The sequence below is a fragment of the Diceros bicornis genome, chromosome 12, assembly GCF_020826845.1.
Source record: "Diceros bicornis minor isolate mBicDic1 chromosome 12, mDicBic1.mat.cur, whole genome shotgun sequence".
Classification (NCBI taxonomy): domain Eukaryota; kingdom Metazoa; phylum Chordata; class Mammalia; order Perissodactyla; family Rhinocerotidae; genus Diceros; species Diceros bicornis.
The window spans coordinates 18,654,732-18,674,369 of NC_080751.1; the positions used below are offsets into that span (position 1 = coordinate 18,654,732).

Consider the following 19,638-nt stretch of genomic DNA (forward strand, 5'->3'; position numbering starts at 1 on the left):
CAAGTTTCATCCCAAGAATAGGTAAAATTGGACTTGTTAGATAATAGCCTCTCTATATTTTAAAATTTCTACCTTTTATAAGAAATTACTACCTAATTCCGCCTGCCCTGATCACTCTTCTCATCTCAAACTCCTTTACTTTCCTACATCAAAATCCAGCTATAACATACAAAGTTTGCAAATGCTCCCTTGCTGCTGATGCAAGTTAAAAGAGCAAAGACTGACAAGGTTTTCCAACTGTCTTATCCTGGAAAAGCTGAAACGTTGGCTGGAGTTGTTCTTAAATTCCTTGCCTTTTGGTAAGACTTGGAGGATCCAGCAAAACTCTATTCTGAGTTCTGTTTCCTCTGTCCAACTTCCCCAGCCCAAACTTGTTTGGGAGCACCTTTTCACCTGGTCACCTCCAAAGAGAACTGTGCTCCTTGAAGAGCCCAAAAATATTTGTTTGTTGAATTTCATGGTTTGAAAAAATCAGACAGACCTGGGTTCAAAGAGCCCAATTCCAGCACTATGTGATCTTGGACAAGTTACGTAAATCTGTGCATCAGTTTCCTATTCTATAAAACAGAAGTAATAATATCTACTTCACAATTTGTTGTAAGGAAAAAATGTAAAGTCATTAACACAATGCCTGGCACCTAGTAAGCCCACCAAATTTGACAGCGGATATAGTGTTTCAGGAATAAATTGCTCACTGACTTTTCATTTCATTTGGGACTCACCTGGAAAGGAGGCTCCTTTCCAGCATGCCCCAAAATGGTCTCCTTGAGGTAACTGAAATTCACATAAGCATCCAAGAGTTCCAGTACTTTCAATACCTTCTCCCTCCTCAAAGCTTCTGGATTAAAGGCAATTTCCTATATCTCCTGCTTGGGATGGGCCACCCTGAGTCTTCAAAGCTCTTATGACATACATACTCCTCTTCCTTCTGGTGAGAACAACAGGTTCTTTCCTACAGAATCCATAGTGGTTCATACTTCACATACTGGATGGGACCAATCCTTCTCTATGGTTGTATATTAGTAAAGAATACGAGGTCTAGATCCAAATTGCCTGGGTTCTGCAGAATCCCAGTTCTGCCATTTATTATCTGTGCAAACTTGAGCAAGGAGCTTGACTTCTCTGAGTCTCAATTTCATTGTCCATAAAATGAGGATAGCAATACTTACTTCATAGGGTTACTGCAAGGATTCAATGACATACTTCATATAAAGAGCTCAAAACAGTGTTTGGTAACTGGTAAGGACTCACTTTTTATTAGCTATTATTATTAGTGTTATCTGGCCACAGTAAATAGACAAGCGGTTGGTGCCAAGGCAACCATCAGTGGGCTGGGTACCAGGAAAGCAACCCCCTCTTGGGGTTTGGTATTAATTTTACCCAACAGGGTACACACTCTACCAAGCTGTTTTACACAGGTCTTATCAAATGTTCTCTTTGGGGAGTAAAAATGCAAGGTAAACGAAGCAAAGGCAGGTCCCTTCACCTCCAAGTGATTCAGAAGACACTCCATGGTTCTCTGGGGTGGCCACACCACCATGGTCCCAATGACAAGAAATCTGGAATCCAGGGGTGCTTATATAATGATAAGCACCCTGTGCCACCCCCAAGCCCCAGGTATTTCTGCAAGAAACTTCTGCTATTCAAGGTCACCTGCAGGAATCTTTTTTTCATAACATTTCCCAGCTTGGCCAATATACACTGAAATATAAGAAGGTGTCCCCCAACTAAGGCCTGTCTTACTGGCAAAAGAGAAAAAAGAAGCTGCAGTTCTACTAACCTGGGCATCCTGTCTCACGAGAGCATCATCCAGATAATTTCCTTCATCCCTGCCACCCTGAGGACAAGAGAAACAAACCAAAGAGAATAAGAGAGTATCTATGACGACTGGGGGGCACTGTTAAGATAGAATGTCTGGGAACCAAAGCACATGGTCATTAGACAGAATGCCACTAGGGGTCACACTTTCAGGCTAGGGAGAAAGGACAGGTGTCTTTTGAATGTGCATTATTCCCACAGCTCTGATCTGCGCCTAGAGAACATTACCAGAGGGCGAGCCGCGGTGTGGCTCCCTAATGCTACATGGGTGTCTCTGCCAGCAGAGGGGAAGGAGAATGAATGCTGCCTATTGACCGCTCCCTCCACTACTGCCTCCTCCTCTCCCCCACTCCCCTCTCCCATTCCTGGGTCTTCCCAGCTGACTCGGGCCTTCCTAACTGGCAAAGCTACACTGATCACTTCTGCCAAATAGGGACTGGGAAAGAGGAGAATCAACAGAATGTGGGCCAGGGCCGACCCTGTGGCTTAGCGGTTAGGTGCGCGCGCTCTGCTGCTGGCGGCCTGGGTTCGGATTCCGGGCGCGCACCGACGCACCGCTTCTCCAGCCATGCTGAGGCCGCGTCTCACATACAGCAACTAGAAGGATGTGCAGCTATGACATACAACTATCTACTGGGGCTTTTGGGGAAAAATAAATAAATAAAATTATTTTAAAAAAAAAAAGAGAGAATGTGGGCCAGCAGTGAGGCTTGAGGAGCACATGAAAATGCCCCCACCCTTCACCAATACCAGCTCATGGGGAGAGCACAGTTGAAGGCTTCAAGGAATGCTACAGAGTGACACAAAAGGCTACTCTGGTTTGTTAGACTATTTTTATTGCTATGCTGTCTCAATATTCTACAGTCTATGCATGGCTCAGCAGAGTGGTAAATCTGAGAGGAAAAGAGAAAATGGATAGGAAATAAGAAAAGCAGGCTGGCATTATTAAGTAAATATCAGAGACAGAGCGAGGTGGGAGTTGGAGATGATTTCTGGGGTTCTGCTTTGGTTGTCAGAAGAAGAGCAATAAAATTAACAGAAACAGGCAAGTCAGGAAGATGAGCTGGTTTGGAGGGAAAATGAGTTCAGGTTTAGTTTAGGAGGACTGATTCGAGGCAATGGTAGAATGTCCATAAGGAAACATCCAATAGCAGTGAGAAATGAGAGTCTCGCACTCAGGAAGGAGGGCAGGGATAAAGATAAAACTGGGAAGTCATGTGAAATATCTTGTGTACCCATCCTCTCTTTTCTGGCACCCTGCTCCCACGCTAGCCCAGTCCTGCTTTATTTCTCATTGAGGATATGGAGGTAACTTCCTACCTGGTCTCCCAGCCTCTAGTTCAATTCATCTTACACATCACTATTACATTACTCTTCTGAAAATGCAGTTCCAATCACATCACTCAACTGCTCCACACCTTCAGGGGCTCCCTACTGCTCTTCAAAGAAAGCGGAAACTCCTCCCAACACAGAATCCCAGTTCATCCTTCCACCTTGCTCCTAGAATTACCAGCCCAACTGCTCAGCCAGTTCTTCCCAGAATATTCCTGTGTCCTACCTCCTTGGCTCGCTCTTGCTGTTCCTCCTGCCTGGAGTATACCCACCCACACCTCTGTCTCCTGAAATCCTAGCAACCCTCCACGTCCTCTCTGAAGCAGCACCTCTGTCATGAAGTCTTTTCTTTGTTTCTGCAACCAAAATCTTCTTGAATCTTTCTTTTACTCTGTACCTTTCCTTTGGCACTTATTTTTCATGCCTTTATTATAGCAACCTGCGTACTTGATATATTCCCTTATGACAAAATAAACTCTTAAAGCCCAGGAACTGCCTCTTCCTAAATCTTCCTAATTCTCAATGCACTGAGTAATAAGGCTACTTGGCATGTATTAGGTACTTGTAAATATAAATTAGAACAACTGGGCATATATGACTAGCCCGAGTCTCTAAAGGAGAGAAGATAAAACAACAGAGAGGCCCAAGAAAAAGACCTGGGGAGTATTCCCATTTGGGTGATTGAAAGGATGAGCAAGTCTGGAAAAGGGGACAGGGAGTAGGCATTTCAATAAAACCCAACCCCCATCAGAAGCAGCTGACAGAGGGAGCCACTCACAGCAGACAGAGACACCAGCACGCGCTGGAACATGAACGACGTGTCAGAGCGAATGTCGTCTTCAAGGCTCCGCCCGTATTCTAGCAAAAGAGTAAAATTAGCTACATCAGAATAGTCTTGCCCAATACTGTGTCACACTCCACAGCCTTCTGTCCTCTCCAGGACCAACCTGTTTGCTGAAGCAGCTCCTCATGAGGTTTTTCACCCCACACACAGTTTTTCAAAAACTAAACTCTGGTAAAATGGTCAAGATAAGCTTAGTTTGTAATTACAGTGGAAACGAGATGTTTCTCTTCCTTAAAATGGGAGGTCGAGGGCTGGCCCCGTGGCTTAGCGGTTAAGTGCACGCGCTCCGCTACTGGTGGCCCGGGTTTGGATCCCGGGCGCGCACCGACGCACCGCTTCTCCGGCCATGCTGAGGCCGCATCCCACATACAGCAACTAGAAGGATGTGCAACTATGACGTACAACTATCTACTGGGGCTTTGGGAGGGGGGAAAAAAAAAGGAAGAGGATTGGCAATAGATGTTAGCTCAGAGCCAGTCTTCCTCAGCAAAAAGAGGAGGATTAGCATGGATGTTAGCTCAGGGCTGATCTTCCTCACAAAAAAAAAAAAAAATGGGAGGTCGAGAAGGCTGGGTGTAATCCTCACTCTACGGTGCCTACTGTCCAGGGGTCTCTCCTGAACGTGACACAGAGAACAGCAACTGATGATCGGCACAGAGACAGGCAAAGAGAGTCTAGTTTCTGAACCTGTGTTTGGGGACAAGCAGGGCGCTGTCAGGCCCACATTCTAGCATGTGCCTTCCCTGCCATATCACTTGCTCGAGAGCTTCCCCAAAGAAGCTGCAACCCTTCACAGCCCTCAGGGGAAGAAGACTTGCATTCAGCAGACGTGGGCATCCAGGTGCTAGAACCCAACTCTCAAGGTTTAGAATCTCCCGCTCTGAACACTTACCAAAAAACTCTTATTGTTTTGTTTTCTTTCTACCAAAGTACTACATGTTTACTACAGAAAACTTAGGAAAAAACAAATAAGTAAAATGAAGGAGGGGGAAATAAAAAACTCACAATAATCTAATCACCCCAAAATAATAAACATTGACAACATTTTGGTGAATATCCTTCCTCATTTTTCCCCACATGGACCAATTATTCTTCTTTCCTAAAAATATGGGATCATAGCATACTATTTTATGATTTGTCTTTTTTCATTTATCCATATGCCATACCATTTTAATGTAATTTAATAATATCCTTCAATACACATTTTGATGACTACATAATAGTCCATGGTGTGGGTGCATCAAATTTTGTTTAGCCAATCTGCTACTGTTGGACATTTTTAGCTAATATAAACAATATCACATAAACACTGCAGGGCCGGCCCCATGGCTTAGCGGTTAAGTGCGCGCGCTCCGCTGCTGGCGGCCCGGGTTCGGATCCCGGGCGTGCACCGACACACCGCTTCTCCGGCCATGCTGAGGCCGCGTCCCACATACAGCAACTAGAAGGCTGTGCAGCTATGACATACAACTATCTACTGGTGCTTTGGGGGAAAAAAATAAAATAAAAAATAAATAAATAAACACTGCAGGATCTAAACCTTTGTGCATTTTTTTTATTACATTCTCATGGCAAAAAGGCATGTATGTTTTAAAGGCTTTTCATATGTATCATCCTCTGGAGATTTTTTTTTTTTTTGTGAGGAAGATCAGCCCTGAGCTAACATCTGCCAATCCTTCCTCTTTTTGCTGAGGAAGACTGGCCCTGGGCTAACATCCGTGCCCATCTTCCTCCACTTTATATGGGACACCAGCACAGCATGGCTTGCCAGGTAGTGCGTCTGTGCACGCCCGGGATGGGGACCGGCGAACCCCGGGCCACCGCAGTGGAGCGCAAGCACTTAACGGCTTGCGCCACCGGGCCGGCCCCGTCTGGAGATTTTTAAGAAGGGAGTAAATGGCTATCATTCTGAGAAGGCTGGAGGACATATGGTCCAGTCTGGCTGTAAGAAGTTGGGCCAGACAGCACCCCCAGGCCATTCCCTGGAACGCTAGGATTCTCTGGTGCCACCACTTTTGAACAAGCATGTTTGATTCTCTGCTTGGTAACAAGGAACAACTTGCCAACTTTCAGGGTAATACAACACTGCACTGCGGAGCCTAAGCAGAGAGGCGTCTTCACCTGAGAAGTGTTGAGAAGCCAACAGACAGTCATTTGTCTAGACAGGGATCTGCCTGAAAGCAGAGCTTGGAACTGAGGATCCCTCACAGTCAGTGTTTCTACGAAGAGAGTCTAGTTTACTGCTAGTTTACTTCTCAAATCACAGCAAAACCTCAGCCAGGCCACTGAGGATGCTACATACCAAGCTGGTAGGTCTGGTTTATGCGCTGGATCTCCTCCGGCGACCGAGAAGCCAGGATCTCAATCAGGCAGCCCTCATCCGTGCCAGCTCCCTAAACACGAAACCCAGAGGAAAGGGTGTTATGAGCCAGTTTACAAAGTTGAGTCCCAGACACAGAAGACAATTCTCAGGGATCTAGCAACAGGATTTGCTAATTTTTAATTGTTCTGCCCAAATTCCAATGTGTTTACCATAATTATTAGTAGTAATAACAAACATTTATGGGCTGTTACTATTGGTTGGTTAATGTGCCAGGTTAGGGAAAGTTTCTGCCCTCTGGGGACTTAATCTTTCCTTGACCTCTCTGCACTTTTCCCTTGAAGGGCAGAATCTTCTGACAAAGACTGTTAACTCTTTGCTTACGCAAGAGCCTAGCCCAGAACCTTCCATGAGGCTGAGTATTTATTGACATGGTTGAGGAGGGTAACTGTATTTGAATTTCATACTTGGTCATTAAAACTGGCAGACCCTGGGGCCAGGGCACAGTGGATCCAGCATCTAGGGAGGGAGAGAACCCTTTTTGCCAGTTCTGGGCCCACAGGAGACGAGAGGCCCCCAACGTATCAATCATAGTTTCATATCTCAAAAGTAGCTAACACGACAAGAAAGTTTCTGGAACTGCACCAAAAGCACAACCATAATCACTCCCCCTGGAGGCATAGGAAACAGCAAAAGCTTCCATAACTTCTGGAAAACAATTTTTAAATTACAATTGCTATAATGTAATGTCATGTTTTCAAGTTGTCATAAATGAAGGAAAATCTTTCTCCCGTACCTCACCCTCCCCACTCTCAGATGGCCACTGTCACAGTTTCTTGAGAAAGCTCCTCAGCGTTTGCACTGGTGGCACTGAGAGCATGAGAGGAGCAGCACAAACCTTCATGGCCCTTCGAAGCTCCTGCACGTCGTACAGCACGGTGGGCGTCATCATCCCCAAGATCACTCGCTCGAAGTTGCCACTCAATTCCGACTTCAGGTCGTCTATCAGGTCCTGCAACACAAGAAAGCAGCTCCGCTTAACTGCCACAGTAACTTAAACCAGCTGCTCTCAAAGTGTGGTCCAGGGACACCTGGGGTCTCTGAGACACTTTCCAGGGGCCCGCAAAGTCGAAACTATCTTTATAATAACACTAAGACATTATTTGCCCTTACATGGTCATTCTATCACCACGGTACAGTGGAGTTTTCCAAAGGTTACTTGACATATCTACAATTATGTTAAAGGGCTATTAAAATACTCCTCCCTTTTCCAACTATATGTCCATAGGAGACCAGATTTGGTTCATACACTCAACCAAAACCACATATCACAACAAACTGAATACAGAAGCAGATATGAGAATCCAGCTGTCTTCCATTAAGCCAGATGTTAAAGAAACTTACAAAATGTAAAACAACGCAAATCCTCTCACTAAATTTTTTTTGTTTTGGAACACATGGCTATTTTTCATAAAAAAAATTATTTATATTAACATGTAATGTGTTTATTGTTGTTTCTCAAATAAGTTAAGAAATACATATTTTTAAATGTCCTCAATTTTAATTTCTAATATGGTAAATATCAATAGATACAACCCACCAAACCAGTCTTCAATAATTTAAGAGTGTAAAAGGGTTCTGAGATCAAAAAGTTTGTAGACACTGACTTAAATGAATCTGCTCATTTACCAATATACCTTGAATATGTTCCAAGTCAATATTCACCTATGACATTTTTTAACAGCTGCTGAAATTTCTATATGTAGATGCAATATAATTTTAACCAGTCCCGCTTCTGTTTTCCTGCTGTTCAATACACGTATGTTCAGTTGTATCTTTGTGATTGTTCATGATTATTTCTTTTTTGTGTGTGTGTGTGAGGAAGATCAGCCCTGAGCTAACCTCCATTGCCAATCTTCCTCTTTTTGCTGAGGAAGATTAGCCCTGGGCTAATATCTGTGCCCACCTTCCTCTGTTTTATATGTGGGATGCTGCCACAGCATGGCTTGATGAGCGGTGCACAGGTTTGCGCCCAGGATTCGAACCTGCGAACCCCAGGCTGCCAAAGGGGAGTGCGTGAACTTAACCACTACTCCACCAGGCTGGCCCCTCATGATTATTTCTTAAGGCTCACTTCCTAAAAAGAAATGTAATTATCTGGACAAAGGACCAAATACTAAAGACATTTATTCACATTTCCTCTGAGAACAGGTCAGAGAGTTTAGGAACCTGCTTAAGATCAACCAACTAATAAGGAGCTAAGTTGCTACTCAAGTCCAGATCTTTGATTCCCACAAACCTGATTCCATAACACTGTATTTCAATCTATTGTGCATACTTTTATGTTACATCCAGACATAGCGGATGAATGAATGAATGGATGAATAAATTAGTGCTCAGGTAATCTGTTAATGTTGGTCAACTTAACAAACTGCCACCAGATTAGCTTAGTTCTGAAGCTAGATAATCAATCCGAATGTGTGTGGCAACACCCTTTAGGTCTCCAGTTCACACATCACATGCATGTTCATGGTTATTTGTGCTCAATAAATTTCTTCGGGGATGGAGAAGAGTTTACAACACCCAGAAGATAGTACAAGCAATCTGATCAGAAGAATCCTGTTCCCTACTGGGGTGCCCAGTCAAGGCTGCGGAATGCTCTGGGGAATAGCTGAGCCAGCCCTGTCCCACCCAGCAGTTTATTGCTGTCTTTGAGAAGCAGCCACAGTCTGACTGGCTATAAAGTATCTCGAGGATAGAAGCACTTATCATAGTTACCGTACTCTGAGACCTGGAGACACTCATTGATAATGTTTCCTCAATAAAAAGATTCTCGCTAATCACAGAGATAGGTTTTCAGCCATGTGGAAAGACTGGGTGGAATGAGTCTGGTAAGTGAGTCGTTGAAGATGAGACTGAGAGAGGGTTCCTGAGGGGTGTGGGATTCAAACTGGAAGAGGAAAACATGGTGAATGAACCACCTCTGAATGCATAAGCTACTAAAATATACATACACAAACACAGAAAGCCCCATTCTAGAATTTGAGGGGGTGTCCCTCAATTGAGGGTCATCAAAGGCATGAATATATGCTACCAATGGGTTTATGTGGAAGAGCCAGAATAGACCCTAAATCCTGGAGCCTATTTAAAACAAACTGGATTTAAATATTTTAGTCAGTTCGGAGGATCTTCATCCACAGTGGCCTAAAAGAAGCGATCAGGCTCAGGGAAACCACACAGGAAGCTCAGCCCTGCTCGGCGCTCGAAAGGGTGGTGGTTGAGCCCATTCAACAACCAAGTCCCTGTGAGGACTTGAGGGGGAAAAGACCACGCTTGGCTTTGAGTTCTATGAATCAAGGGTTCCCTGACATCACTTCTGGCTAAGGATAGTGGAGAAAATACACATCTTTACACAAGGCAAAGGATCCATCTTTTAAAAACACAGGGCCACTTCAGGAATCTAGATTGGGAAGAGGCCCCTGCTTCCTTGTGGCCTGACAGGTCCCTCGTCAACAAGGAGCAGAGAGGCCGGGCCCACCTTGCCGATGGAGCTCTTGTAGGCCGTCCTGATTTCCTGGCGCTGGGCCGTGTTGCGGTAGGCGAGGACACTGATAATGGCGTCTTCATCGGTGCCTGGAGGTGGAGCAGAGACAGTGAGTGAGTGCGATTCGAGAGAGGAATGAGAAAAACGTCTGCAGTGTCCTCTGCAGACGCTGGAGTAACCCAAGCACACACAGAGAGCTTTCTAAGAAAAGAGGTTCTTGTTCAGAGGGTCTGTCTATTTTGGGGGGAATCAGACACTAGATTTGAGTCTTAGCCTCTTCTTTAATTAGCTGTTTACCACTGAACCAAATAGTTAACTTCTCTGGGCATTAGTTTCCTTATCTATAAATGTGAGTGATCACAGGACTTTCCCCCGCAGGGCTGCTGCAAGCATTAAATAAAACAATTCAGTGAATTACTTAGCACAATGCCCAGAACTTACTAAATACTCATTAAGTGTTGACTGGGATCATGCTTTTTCCCCTCCTCTGGAATTCTTATAATGTCTTTTGAATCTCTTGTATCTATCTTCCATGTTCTTGCCTTTTCTTTCCCCGTTTTTATCTGTTTATCATTTCCTCTAAGTTTTGAAACAATTCAAACTCGTCTTTTAATTCACTGATTTGGCACTTCGCAGGGTTTAAATGGGCCGCTCACTGCATTCACCGCGTTTTAAGACCTGTAATTGTGTTTTTCATCTCCAAGCTATCTCTCCTGATCTCAGATGGTTCCCTTTTTATAACTGCCAACAAATTCTCATGATGTGATATCCTATTAAAACTTTACAACATGAATTACAAATTAAAGGTGTCCTAAGTTTTGTTTGCCTGTTTCTTGCATCAACTTTTACAGGAGGACTTTATTCTGATTTTTCATATTCTGAATTTTCAAAATCCCTCGTCTAAGTAACAGCTGGATGTTCACACATGTTTAGTGAGTTTCCTGTTGCCTCATTGTTTATACTATTTGGGGCGAAGATATTCTATTGAAACATTTCAGGGAGAAATGAAAAAATATAGATTTATCAGAGTTATTCTTTGCATGATCAGAGATCCAGAAAAATGTGAGGTGTAGGGAGGAAGCTACAGAACTTTAAGTTTACATATCTTAGGTACCTACTTTCTGGTCTCTTAGAAAAAAAGGGGGTAATAGATACAACCATCCTGTTCTCCTTCAAAACTCTAAGCTGCAGGGAGAAGGTCCATCACCTTCTGCTCACCCCGTTTCTGTGAGACACCACCCTTCTTCCAGTCAGTCAAGTTTGAACCCTCAAAATAGCTTTGTTTTTTTACCCTCTCTCTTCCTCTACATTCAAATTTCCTGCCAAGTTATGCAAAATCTAACTCTAAAATCTTTTTCACATTTGTCCCCTCTTTTTGATTCCTACCACTAACACTCCAATTCAGGATTTTGGGGTCTCTTCTTAGATAACTGTAAAGTCTGCTAACTAGTAATCTTACCTCCTATTTGGTCTTTCCAAAGTCTTGCCAGATTCATTTTCCTAAAATGTATCCCTCCTCTGCTTGGGAATGGCTCCCCCGGGTCTGCTGGATTTACCAAAGGCATTTGAGACTCTCCATGATATCCCATTCACTATTGTAAATACCCACACAAAAGGATACCAGGCAGCCAGACCCACAGACTCAGCTCATGAATTATTATACTTGACCCGACTGTACTGCACTCCTTTCTCCTGACCTCCTTCATTATCAGTCTAATGGTTTATGTCTCCCTAACCCCATCCATTTAGCATCATGATTCTGGCATTTGTTGTTTCCTGGCCAACGCCTTTGGGCCATCCCCACCATGTCCATGATTCTCTAGGTGGCCTTCTCAGTAGCACCTCCAGGCCCTCCCTTTGGTATTTGCCTTCTCAGAAAGCTCCCAACCAGCCTACTCCTGTTTTGCAAGTACCTGCTGCTGCAATCCACCTTTCCATGTATTTACGGTGACTCCCCTAGGCCTCAGCTAAACTGGAAAATGGGACCATGCTCACATTCATCCACACCTTTGCAAATGCTATTCCACTCACTTGAAACACATTCTTTTACCTCTATTTACTGAAACTCAACTCATCTCCCAAGGCCTATCTCAAATTCTACATTCTCCAAGGAGTTCTGCCTGATGCCCCCAAATGGAATGTGATCTTCTCTCCGAACTCTAATGGGATCTTATTTGTGCCCCTCCTATTGCTATCATATTATGAACTGATCATAGTTATTTCTGTGCATGCCTTAGCCATCTAGCATCCATGGACTGTTTGACCACAAGGACTAGGTTCTATAATCCTTGTCTCCTCCAACCAGCCACCTCGCACTGGCCCCCACAAAGCAAGCACTGAAAAGGGTTGGTTATGTCGAATGTCTCCTAACTCTTAGTTTGAGAATTCTGAATGCCATGTGGTCCACGTTCTGAATTACGGTGTTCTTGCTATATAGCAAAGACTTAGGATAACCTGAGAAAAGGGTAGGCCAAGTACATTTTCCACTTTATCTATGAAAAAGGGAAAATGAGGAGAAGGATACATAGATTCAGAACAATGTAGAAAGTGGGGTCGGGAGACCAAAGAAGGGAAGGTGAATGTATATCCAAGCCACTCAGGAAACTTTTATGCAGGTGCAAGAAACTTATGTCAAAGTGGCCACAAGATTGTTTAATAGGAGACAGATGAATGTAACTCCATGTTTACTGTTAGAAACCAAAGCTTTGTGTGAAATCTTGAATTTATGGGGAGGGAGGTAGGGTAGGAAAGCATGTACCTGTCTGTTCTTTCCCTGATCCCTCACCCTCATTCCTGAACTGCAGGAGACAGAGCCCCCTTGGGCTTTGGCAACCCTGTCACTGGGGAGTGTTTATTTGATGGTTGATTTTGCTGTGCGGGGTACTTCTTTGCCATTTGCTATCATTTTGTAACACACATGCTGACCTTTTTTCCTTCTCTTCTGTTTTCTCTGAGAAAATACAATGAATAAATAAAGACTTATTCATAAAAAACAAAAATAAAAAACAAAACAAACAAAAAAAAAACCTCTGTTCAGAGGTGGGCAGCAGGACAGCACAGTGGCTTAAACTCCAGCTCTGGAGTCAGACGGCCTGGAACTGCCTAGAATCCTGACTCTAACAATTAACCAGTTCTGAGACCTTGGGCAAGTTAGCTAATCTCCCTAAACCTCAACTTTCTCATCAGTAAAATAAGCTGCTGTCAGGGTTAAAAGATAATCCATGTAAAGAATTGTGCCCAATCCGTAGGAGAGCTTAATAAATGTCCACTATTATTGTTCCTGTTGTTGTTGCTGTTAGTAGCATTTGGGCTAAGTAAAATGAACTCCTTTTGGGTAGAAAAACTAGGAAATAAAGCCTCATAGTCAAGTGTTTTTATCTAAATCTCAAGCAGATTCTAAATAGCAGCTACACTGGGCCGGCCCCGTGGCTTAGCGGTTAAGTGCACGCGCTCCGCTACTGGCGGCCCGGGTTAGGATCCCAGGCGCACACCGACGCACCGCTTCTCCGGCCATGCTGAGGCCGCATCCCACATACAGCAACTAGAAGGATGTGCAGCTATGACATACAACTATCTACTGGGGCTTTGGGGGGGGGGGGAAGGAGGAGGATTGGCAATAGATGTTAGCTCAGAGCTGATCTTCCTCAGCAAAAAGAAGAGGATTAGCACGGATGTTAGCTCAGGGCCGATCTTCCTCAATCAATCAATCAATCAATCAATCAATAAATAGCAGCTACAAACCAGAGGACACTTCTCTGGCCAAATGTCCACCCAGACAAGGGACTAGGCCAGGGTAGCCTGCAGTGCACCCCGCATGACTGTGCTCAGCCACCATGAGGCCTCCGCCCTTGGGGAGCTAGCTGGAGGGTAGTGCACTGGAAGACAAACCCTTCTGGTCCTGTACACATAGGCTTCTCACAAGAAATCCCACACACTGCATGCCTATCACAGCAGCAACAGGCAGAGGGACTCAGGGGAAAGAACATGGACTTAGAGCTGCAGGCCCGACCTTGAGACGGGCTCTGCCAAGTGTGACTCATGGCTCAGTCCCACTTACTATGTGATTTACCATGTTACTTAACTTATCTGGGTCTCAGCTTCACATCTGTAAAATGAAGTGAAAATAACAATAGCAACAGCTGCTTTCACTAAATCACATGGTTGTTGCATATATGCATTGGGAAAATATTTGTGAAAGTGCTTTGTAAACCTTATGGCACTACACACATACAGCACTAACTGGAAAACAAATACATTTCTCAAGTTTTATATATAGATTTAGAATGCTGTAATCCAAAACAGATTTAAATAATTGGGGAACTCTAGAATGAGTGAATTAAATTTAAAATTCTGTAGTAAAAGTGAAATTAATGCCCTCCCATCTAATTTGTCTTGAAAAGCAAACTTTGTTCCCACTGTGTTTTTTTAGAGTGAGACCGACTCACATTTGCGAGTGGACACGGCACCCTCTGTGTGACTCTGCGACAACACATGAGGGAGTGTTCACCTCCACAGGACACTTACCGAGCCCTTTCATGGCCTTCCTCAGGGTCTGAGCATCTTCCATGGCGTTGAATCCTGAAGCCGCTTTGATGGTGCCTCCTTTGGCTGACTGAGCACACAGAGAAAGATGTGACTGAGAGGACGCATCTTACTAACACAGAGGTTCTCATGCAGCAAACACTTGCTGAGCACCTACCATGGGCCAGACATGCTCATGGGCTGGGGATACAGCAGTGACCATGAGAGATGAGGCTCTTGCTCCCATGGAGCTGATGTTCTAATTCGGGGGTGAGAGGGCAGACAGTAAACAAGCCAACAAGTAAATATTCCACCAAGTGCCCGGCGGTGAGAAGTGCTATGGAGATTGAAAGGTCCTGGAAGGGCTGCTCTGAGGAGTGACATTTAGGCTGAGATCTGAATGACATGAGGCAGTGACCATGCAACGGAGGAGAAAGTGTTACAGACAGAGGAAACAGCTAAGGTAAAGGCCCTGAGGCTGGGACAAGCTTCTAGCTTTTGTCCCTCAAAAAGGCAAAAACTCAAACCTGAATCCGACCAAGCCTCTCAAGTCAAATACCAATTTACCATAAATAGAGGAGAGAGGAGAATGTTAACCCACACCACAGGGTTGTAATCAGAAAAATCCAGACTGTGAGAAACACCACTTGAGAAATGAGCTAGGTTCTTCAACAAATAAATTGCAAGGGGAATTTAAAAAAAGAGAGATAGAGGGGAACTACAGCTTAAAAAAGATTAAAAAGGCATATCAATAATCACAATTTGTGAACCTTATTTGGATCCTGAATCAAACAAACAGTAAAAAAGATATGACATTTATGAGACAATTGGAAATTTGAACACCGACTTGATATATGATGACATTAAGGAATTAGTGTGAACACTTTTAGGTATGATAATGGTATTAGTTATATTTTATTTTTTTAAGAGTTTAATCTTATACATAGTTTACAGATGAGATGACAAGATGTCTGGAATTTACTTCAAATTACACAGGTTGGGGGAAGTAAGTAGAGATAAAGAAGAAACAAGATCGACCATGAGTTAATAATTATTGTTAGGTAAAAGGGGTTCTTTTCAATATTCTACTACTAATAGTCTATTTTTGTATGTGTTTACAGTTTTCCCTGGTAAAAATTTTTAAAAAGAGAAAGAAAGACAGAAACTCAGAGGGCTGGGCCAGAACAAGGAAGTCCTCACAAGCCGGGTAAGGAGTTTATATTTTCTTCTAAGTGCAGTGGGAAGCTGCTGGCAGGTTTTAAGCAAGCAGATGGGGGAGATGATCTGATTTACATATTAAAAAGTCCACTCAGCCTGCTGTAGGGAAATGCAGAGACCAGTTGACAATCTGGGCCAAGATCCAGGGATATGACGCTAGAGGGTGAAATAGTAAAGATGGAAAGAAACAGACTCAGCACATGTTTTACGGCAAAGGCGACAGAACTTGCTGATGGACTGGTGTGGGAGGTGAAGAAAAGAAACAAGTGTAACTCTAAATCCTTTTCCCTGAGCAGTCAGGCAGAGTGGTACCATTTACCCAGATGGGGAAAACCGGAAGAGGACTATCAGATTTGAGGTGGCAGTCAGGGGTGGGATTTAGAAGTTCTATTTTCAAATCATTAAGTTTGGGATGCCCATTAAACATCCAAGTGGAGTTGTCAAAAGGACAGTTGGTTATACAATCTAAGTCTAGAGGTCGAGTGTAGAGTAATAAATTTAGGACACATCGGCATTTGGATGGTATTGGACGAGATGACCCAGGGAGAAAGTGAAGATAGAGAAGAACAGGGGTGCTAGGACCAGTCTGGGCCTCTCCAGCAGCATAGGTTCAGCAGAGAAGGAGAACCCAGAAAGGATGACCAAGAAGGATCAGTCCTTGAGGTCAAAGGAAAACCAAGAGAGCGTGTTGTCCAGAGGCTGAGGAAGGGGGGAGGAGTCAGTGTCTGCCGACGCAGGCACAAGAGGAGGACACAGAAGGGACAGTCAGATTTGGCAACATGGAGGTTCCAGATGACCCCGACAAGAGCTTTTCCAATGGAAAGAAGGAGACTGAAGCCTGACTGAGTGGGCAGAGGGGAGAATGGAAAGTCATGAGGAGGAGACAGCAACTCTAGACAACCGAGATGATGACTAGCATCACTGGAAATGATCAACCTGCCTTAAAGTAAGACGTCCTCTGATACGCACCAGGGATGAAAAGTTAGTGAGCCTGACCCTCTGCAAAGAAAGATTAAAAATGGAAAACATCAACAAGCAAAACAGGGGTTAGTGACCAGTAGGAACCATCTCAGTTGGATTATAATTTAGAGATAATTTACTGATAAACATCAAAGTGCCCTGAGTATTTCTAATGTATTTACTGATGTATTAATGTGTTATTTATGTTACATGAAGCAGCACAAAAAATACATATAACTCAATATAAAAAATAAAGAAATAGACGGAGAAATTCAGTGATGGGGCACAAAGCATAGAAAATTAAGGTAGAGCCAGGGAGGTGGGAAGGAAACCAAAATGCAGATCTTAAGGGCCTGTGTAGTTAGAGGGAAGCCACAGATTTCTCTGCCTAGAAGCCAAAGCAAGAGGGATTCGTAATCTGAAACTCGCAGTGTCCGTGACAAGAAAAGAGACCAGTAACCCAAGAAATGCCCTGCCTTTCTTTGTACTGAGTTTAGAGAGAGGCAGTCTGCATTAGTGGAGCTCTTCTGGGCTCCCTGATTTAGCAGCAGAGGGTAGAATCAAACTAACTTTGGTCTTTAATGTATCTTCCCCTCTCTTCACTGACACTAAGCATTATTATAACCCTTTAGCAACCCATGTTTTGATATTCCAAATTCTGTCTTTAAAAATGGCCTAATCAGGGGCCAGCCCCGTGGCTTAGTGGTTAAGTGCGTGCGCTCCACTACTGGCAGCCAGCGTTCGGATCCCAGGCACACACTGATGCACCGCTTGTCCGGCCATGCTGAGGCCACGTCCCACATACAGCAACTAGAAGGATGTGCAACTATGACATACAACTATCTACTGGGCTTTGGAAAGAAAAAGGGAAAAAAAAGAGGAGGATTGGCATGGATGTTAGCTCAGGGCTGATCTTCCTCACAAAAAAAAAAAAAACACAGCCTAATCAGTCATAACCAGCACTTTCTAAAATTGTTCTGCCTCATCCCTTTTCCCTTAATTTGTCAGGTGTCTGCCACTGTGATGCATTTGATCGGCTGAGGCTGCACAGCGGGAAGGATCTAAGTGATATTCTTGGTGCCCAGATGTTGATGGAGTTAAGACCCATCCGGAAACCTTCCTCTGTTCACAGCTGGTGCTGTGTGCTTTCAAGATGCTAAGAGCTCACAGCAGAGAGTAAGAGACAGCCAGGGCTAAACTCAGGCTGAGGTCACATCAGTAGGTCTGTTTTTCCTGACCTTTCTGATAATGCCCCTTTTGGTAGCCAAGTGGTAGGGTGCTATGGTGATGGAAGGGAACAGAACATGAAGATGACTATGAATTACTGCAAAGGGAAAACAGCTTTACATCTTATATAAGCCTTGGTTGAAACGTAACCCACAGCCTTGTGCCCATGATTCCACGAAAATCTCCTAATATTCACGGAGACAGTCAGTTCTGTCTCCTCTACATCATTCAAGGGGTCATGGACTCTATAAAGGGAATCCTTGAATTTGGGGAAGTATCATCTGTGGGTCTTCATGAAGGAGACATGGTGGGCTAGTGAGAGGCAGTAAAGCTTAGGCGGCATTGGTGTAGGATAGCCCCAGGTTTGAGCCTTGACTTCAACCCTTTCTGGCTGGCTGGTCTAGAGGAAGTTTCATTTTTCTCACCTGTATGTTAAGAATAATGATATCAACCCACAGGCTTGTTGTAATAATGAAGCAGGACAATATGGCAAAGCACTTAGCACAGAATCCAGCGAATAGTAAACACTAAAACAAAACCTCAAACTCAGTGGCTACCATCATCATCATTATTATTAAATATGACGTTGACAGCATCTCCACAGTAAACGTAATAGTGAGATTCTTACACCTATTTCTGATAATATCCCTTAATGTAAGCCTACGGGGAAATGCCAGAGCAAAATCGAGAATAGGGCATTTGTACAAGGTGGTGAAAACCATGTACAATAGATCTACAACTCTCTGATGATTAAATTTTATCCAAGGATGTGATATGGGCCATATAAAGGAATGGAGGACTTTTACACCCTTAGGGCAGTTCTCTTGCAAGTTAGATGAGCTAGTTCACCTTGGCCTGGACCTCTCAGGCCCACTGTGGCTACATCAAGCCCATCCAAAGGCCTCAGGGACCAGAAAGTATGGGCCTTGTCTGCTGAAAGACCAGGCTTTTACCTCCTGGATATGGTCAGCGTCCAGCACTTAGTCATCACCCTCTGCTCACCTCACAGGGGAAAGTAGAAATCTATAACACTAACTTCCTTGGGCGCTGTTATGGATTGAACTGTACTCCCTCCCCAAAAAGAGGTGTTGAAGCCCTAACCCCAGTGCCTCAGAATGTGACCTTATTTGAAGATAGGGTCATTGCATATGTAATTAATTAAATTAAAATGAGGTTAGACTGGAGCAGGGTGAGCCCCTAATCCAACATGACAGGTATCATGATAAGAAGACAGCAGGTGAAGACAGACACACAGGGAGAACACCACATGACGACAAAGGCAGAGATTGGAGTCAAGGAATGTCTACGATGGCCAGCAAACCAGAAGCTAGAAAGAGGCAGGGAAGGAGTCCCTCATGGGTTTCAGAGGGATCATGGCCCTGCCAACACCTTGATTTTGGATATCTGGCCTCTGCAACTGTGAGACGACAAATTTCTATTATTTTAAGCCACCCAGTTTGTGATGTTTTGTTATGGCACCCCTAGAAAATTAATACAAGCACTTTACTTCTTTTTTCTACTATATATCTGTGGTAATACACAAACTGGTGATTTGCTGTCAAAATTCCAACACGGCCTAACTCAGCCCTTGGCCCCACCACGAGATAGCTTTCTAAGTCAAATGTTTCACAAGGTTCTTTTAGAACTCCAGTATTTAAAAAATTTTGGATGGTATTCAAATACTGCATTCAACTTTAAAGCAAACTGCATTGCTGAGGGACACTACTGTGGGATTAAAATTAATATCTAACAAGATGAATCGATACAGGGATTTGCAAAGATAGTTCAGGTTATCAATTAGCATTCATAGTGACTCTTTTTTCCAGGAAAAAGATAAGCTCAGGAAATTTGTTC

The 19,638-nt window shown here is 43.8% G+C and overlaps 1 protein-coding gene across 1 annotated transcript in view; it reads right to left on the reverse strand.

Annotated features, from left to right (window-relative positions):
- The window catches only part of ANXA4 (annexin A4), a 63,205-nt gene that overhangs the window by 14,275 nt on the left and 29,292 nt on the right, over positions 1–19,638 (reverse strand). The window contains exons 3-8 of the mRNA XM_058551032.1: positions 14,383–14,470; positions 9,853–9,947; positions 7,213–7,326; positions 6,297–6,387; positions 3,929–4,008; positions 1,781–1,837 (exon numbers count right to left, since the gene is read on the reverse strand). Of these exons, the coding sequence (XP_058407015.1) occupies positions 1,781–1,837; positions 3,929–4,008; positions 6,297–6,387; positions 7,213–7,326; positions 9,853–9,947; positions 14,383–14,470 (525 nt within the window). The remainder of the gene's footprint in view (positions 1–1,780; positions 1,838–3,928; positions 4,009–6,296; positions 6,388–7,212; positions 7,327–9,852; positions 9,948–14,382; positions 14,471–19,638) is intronic.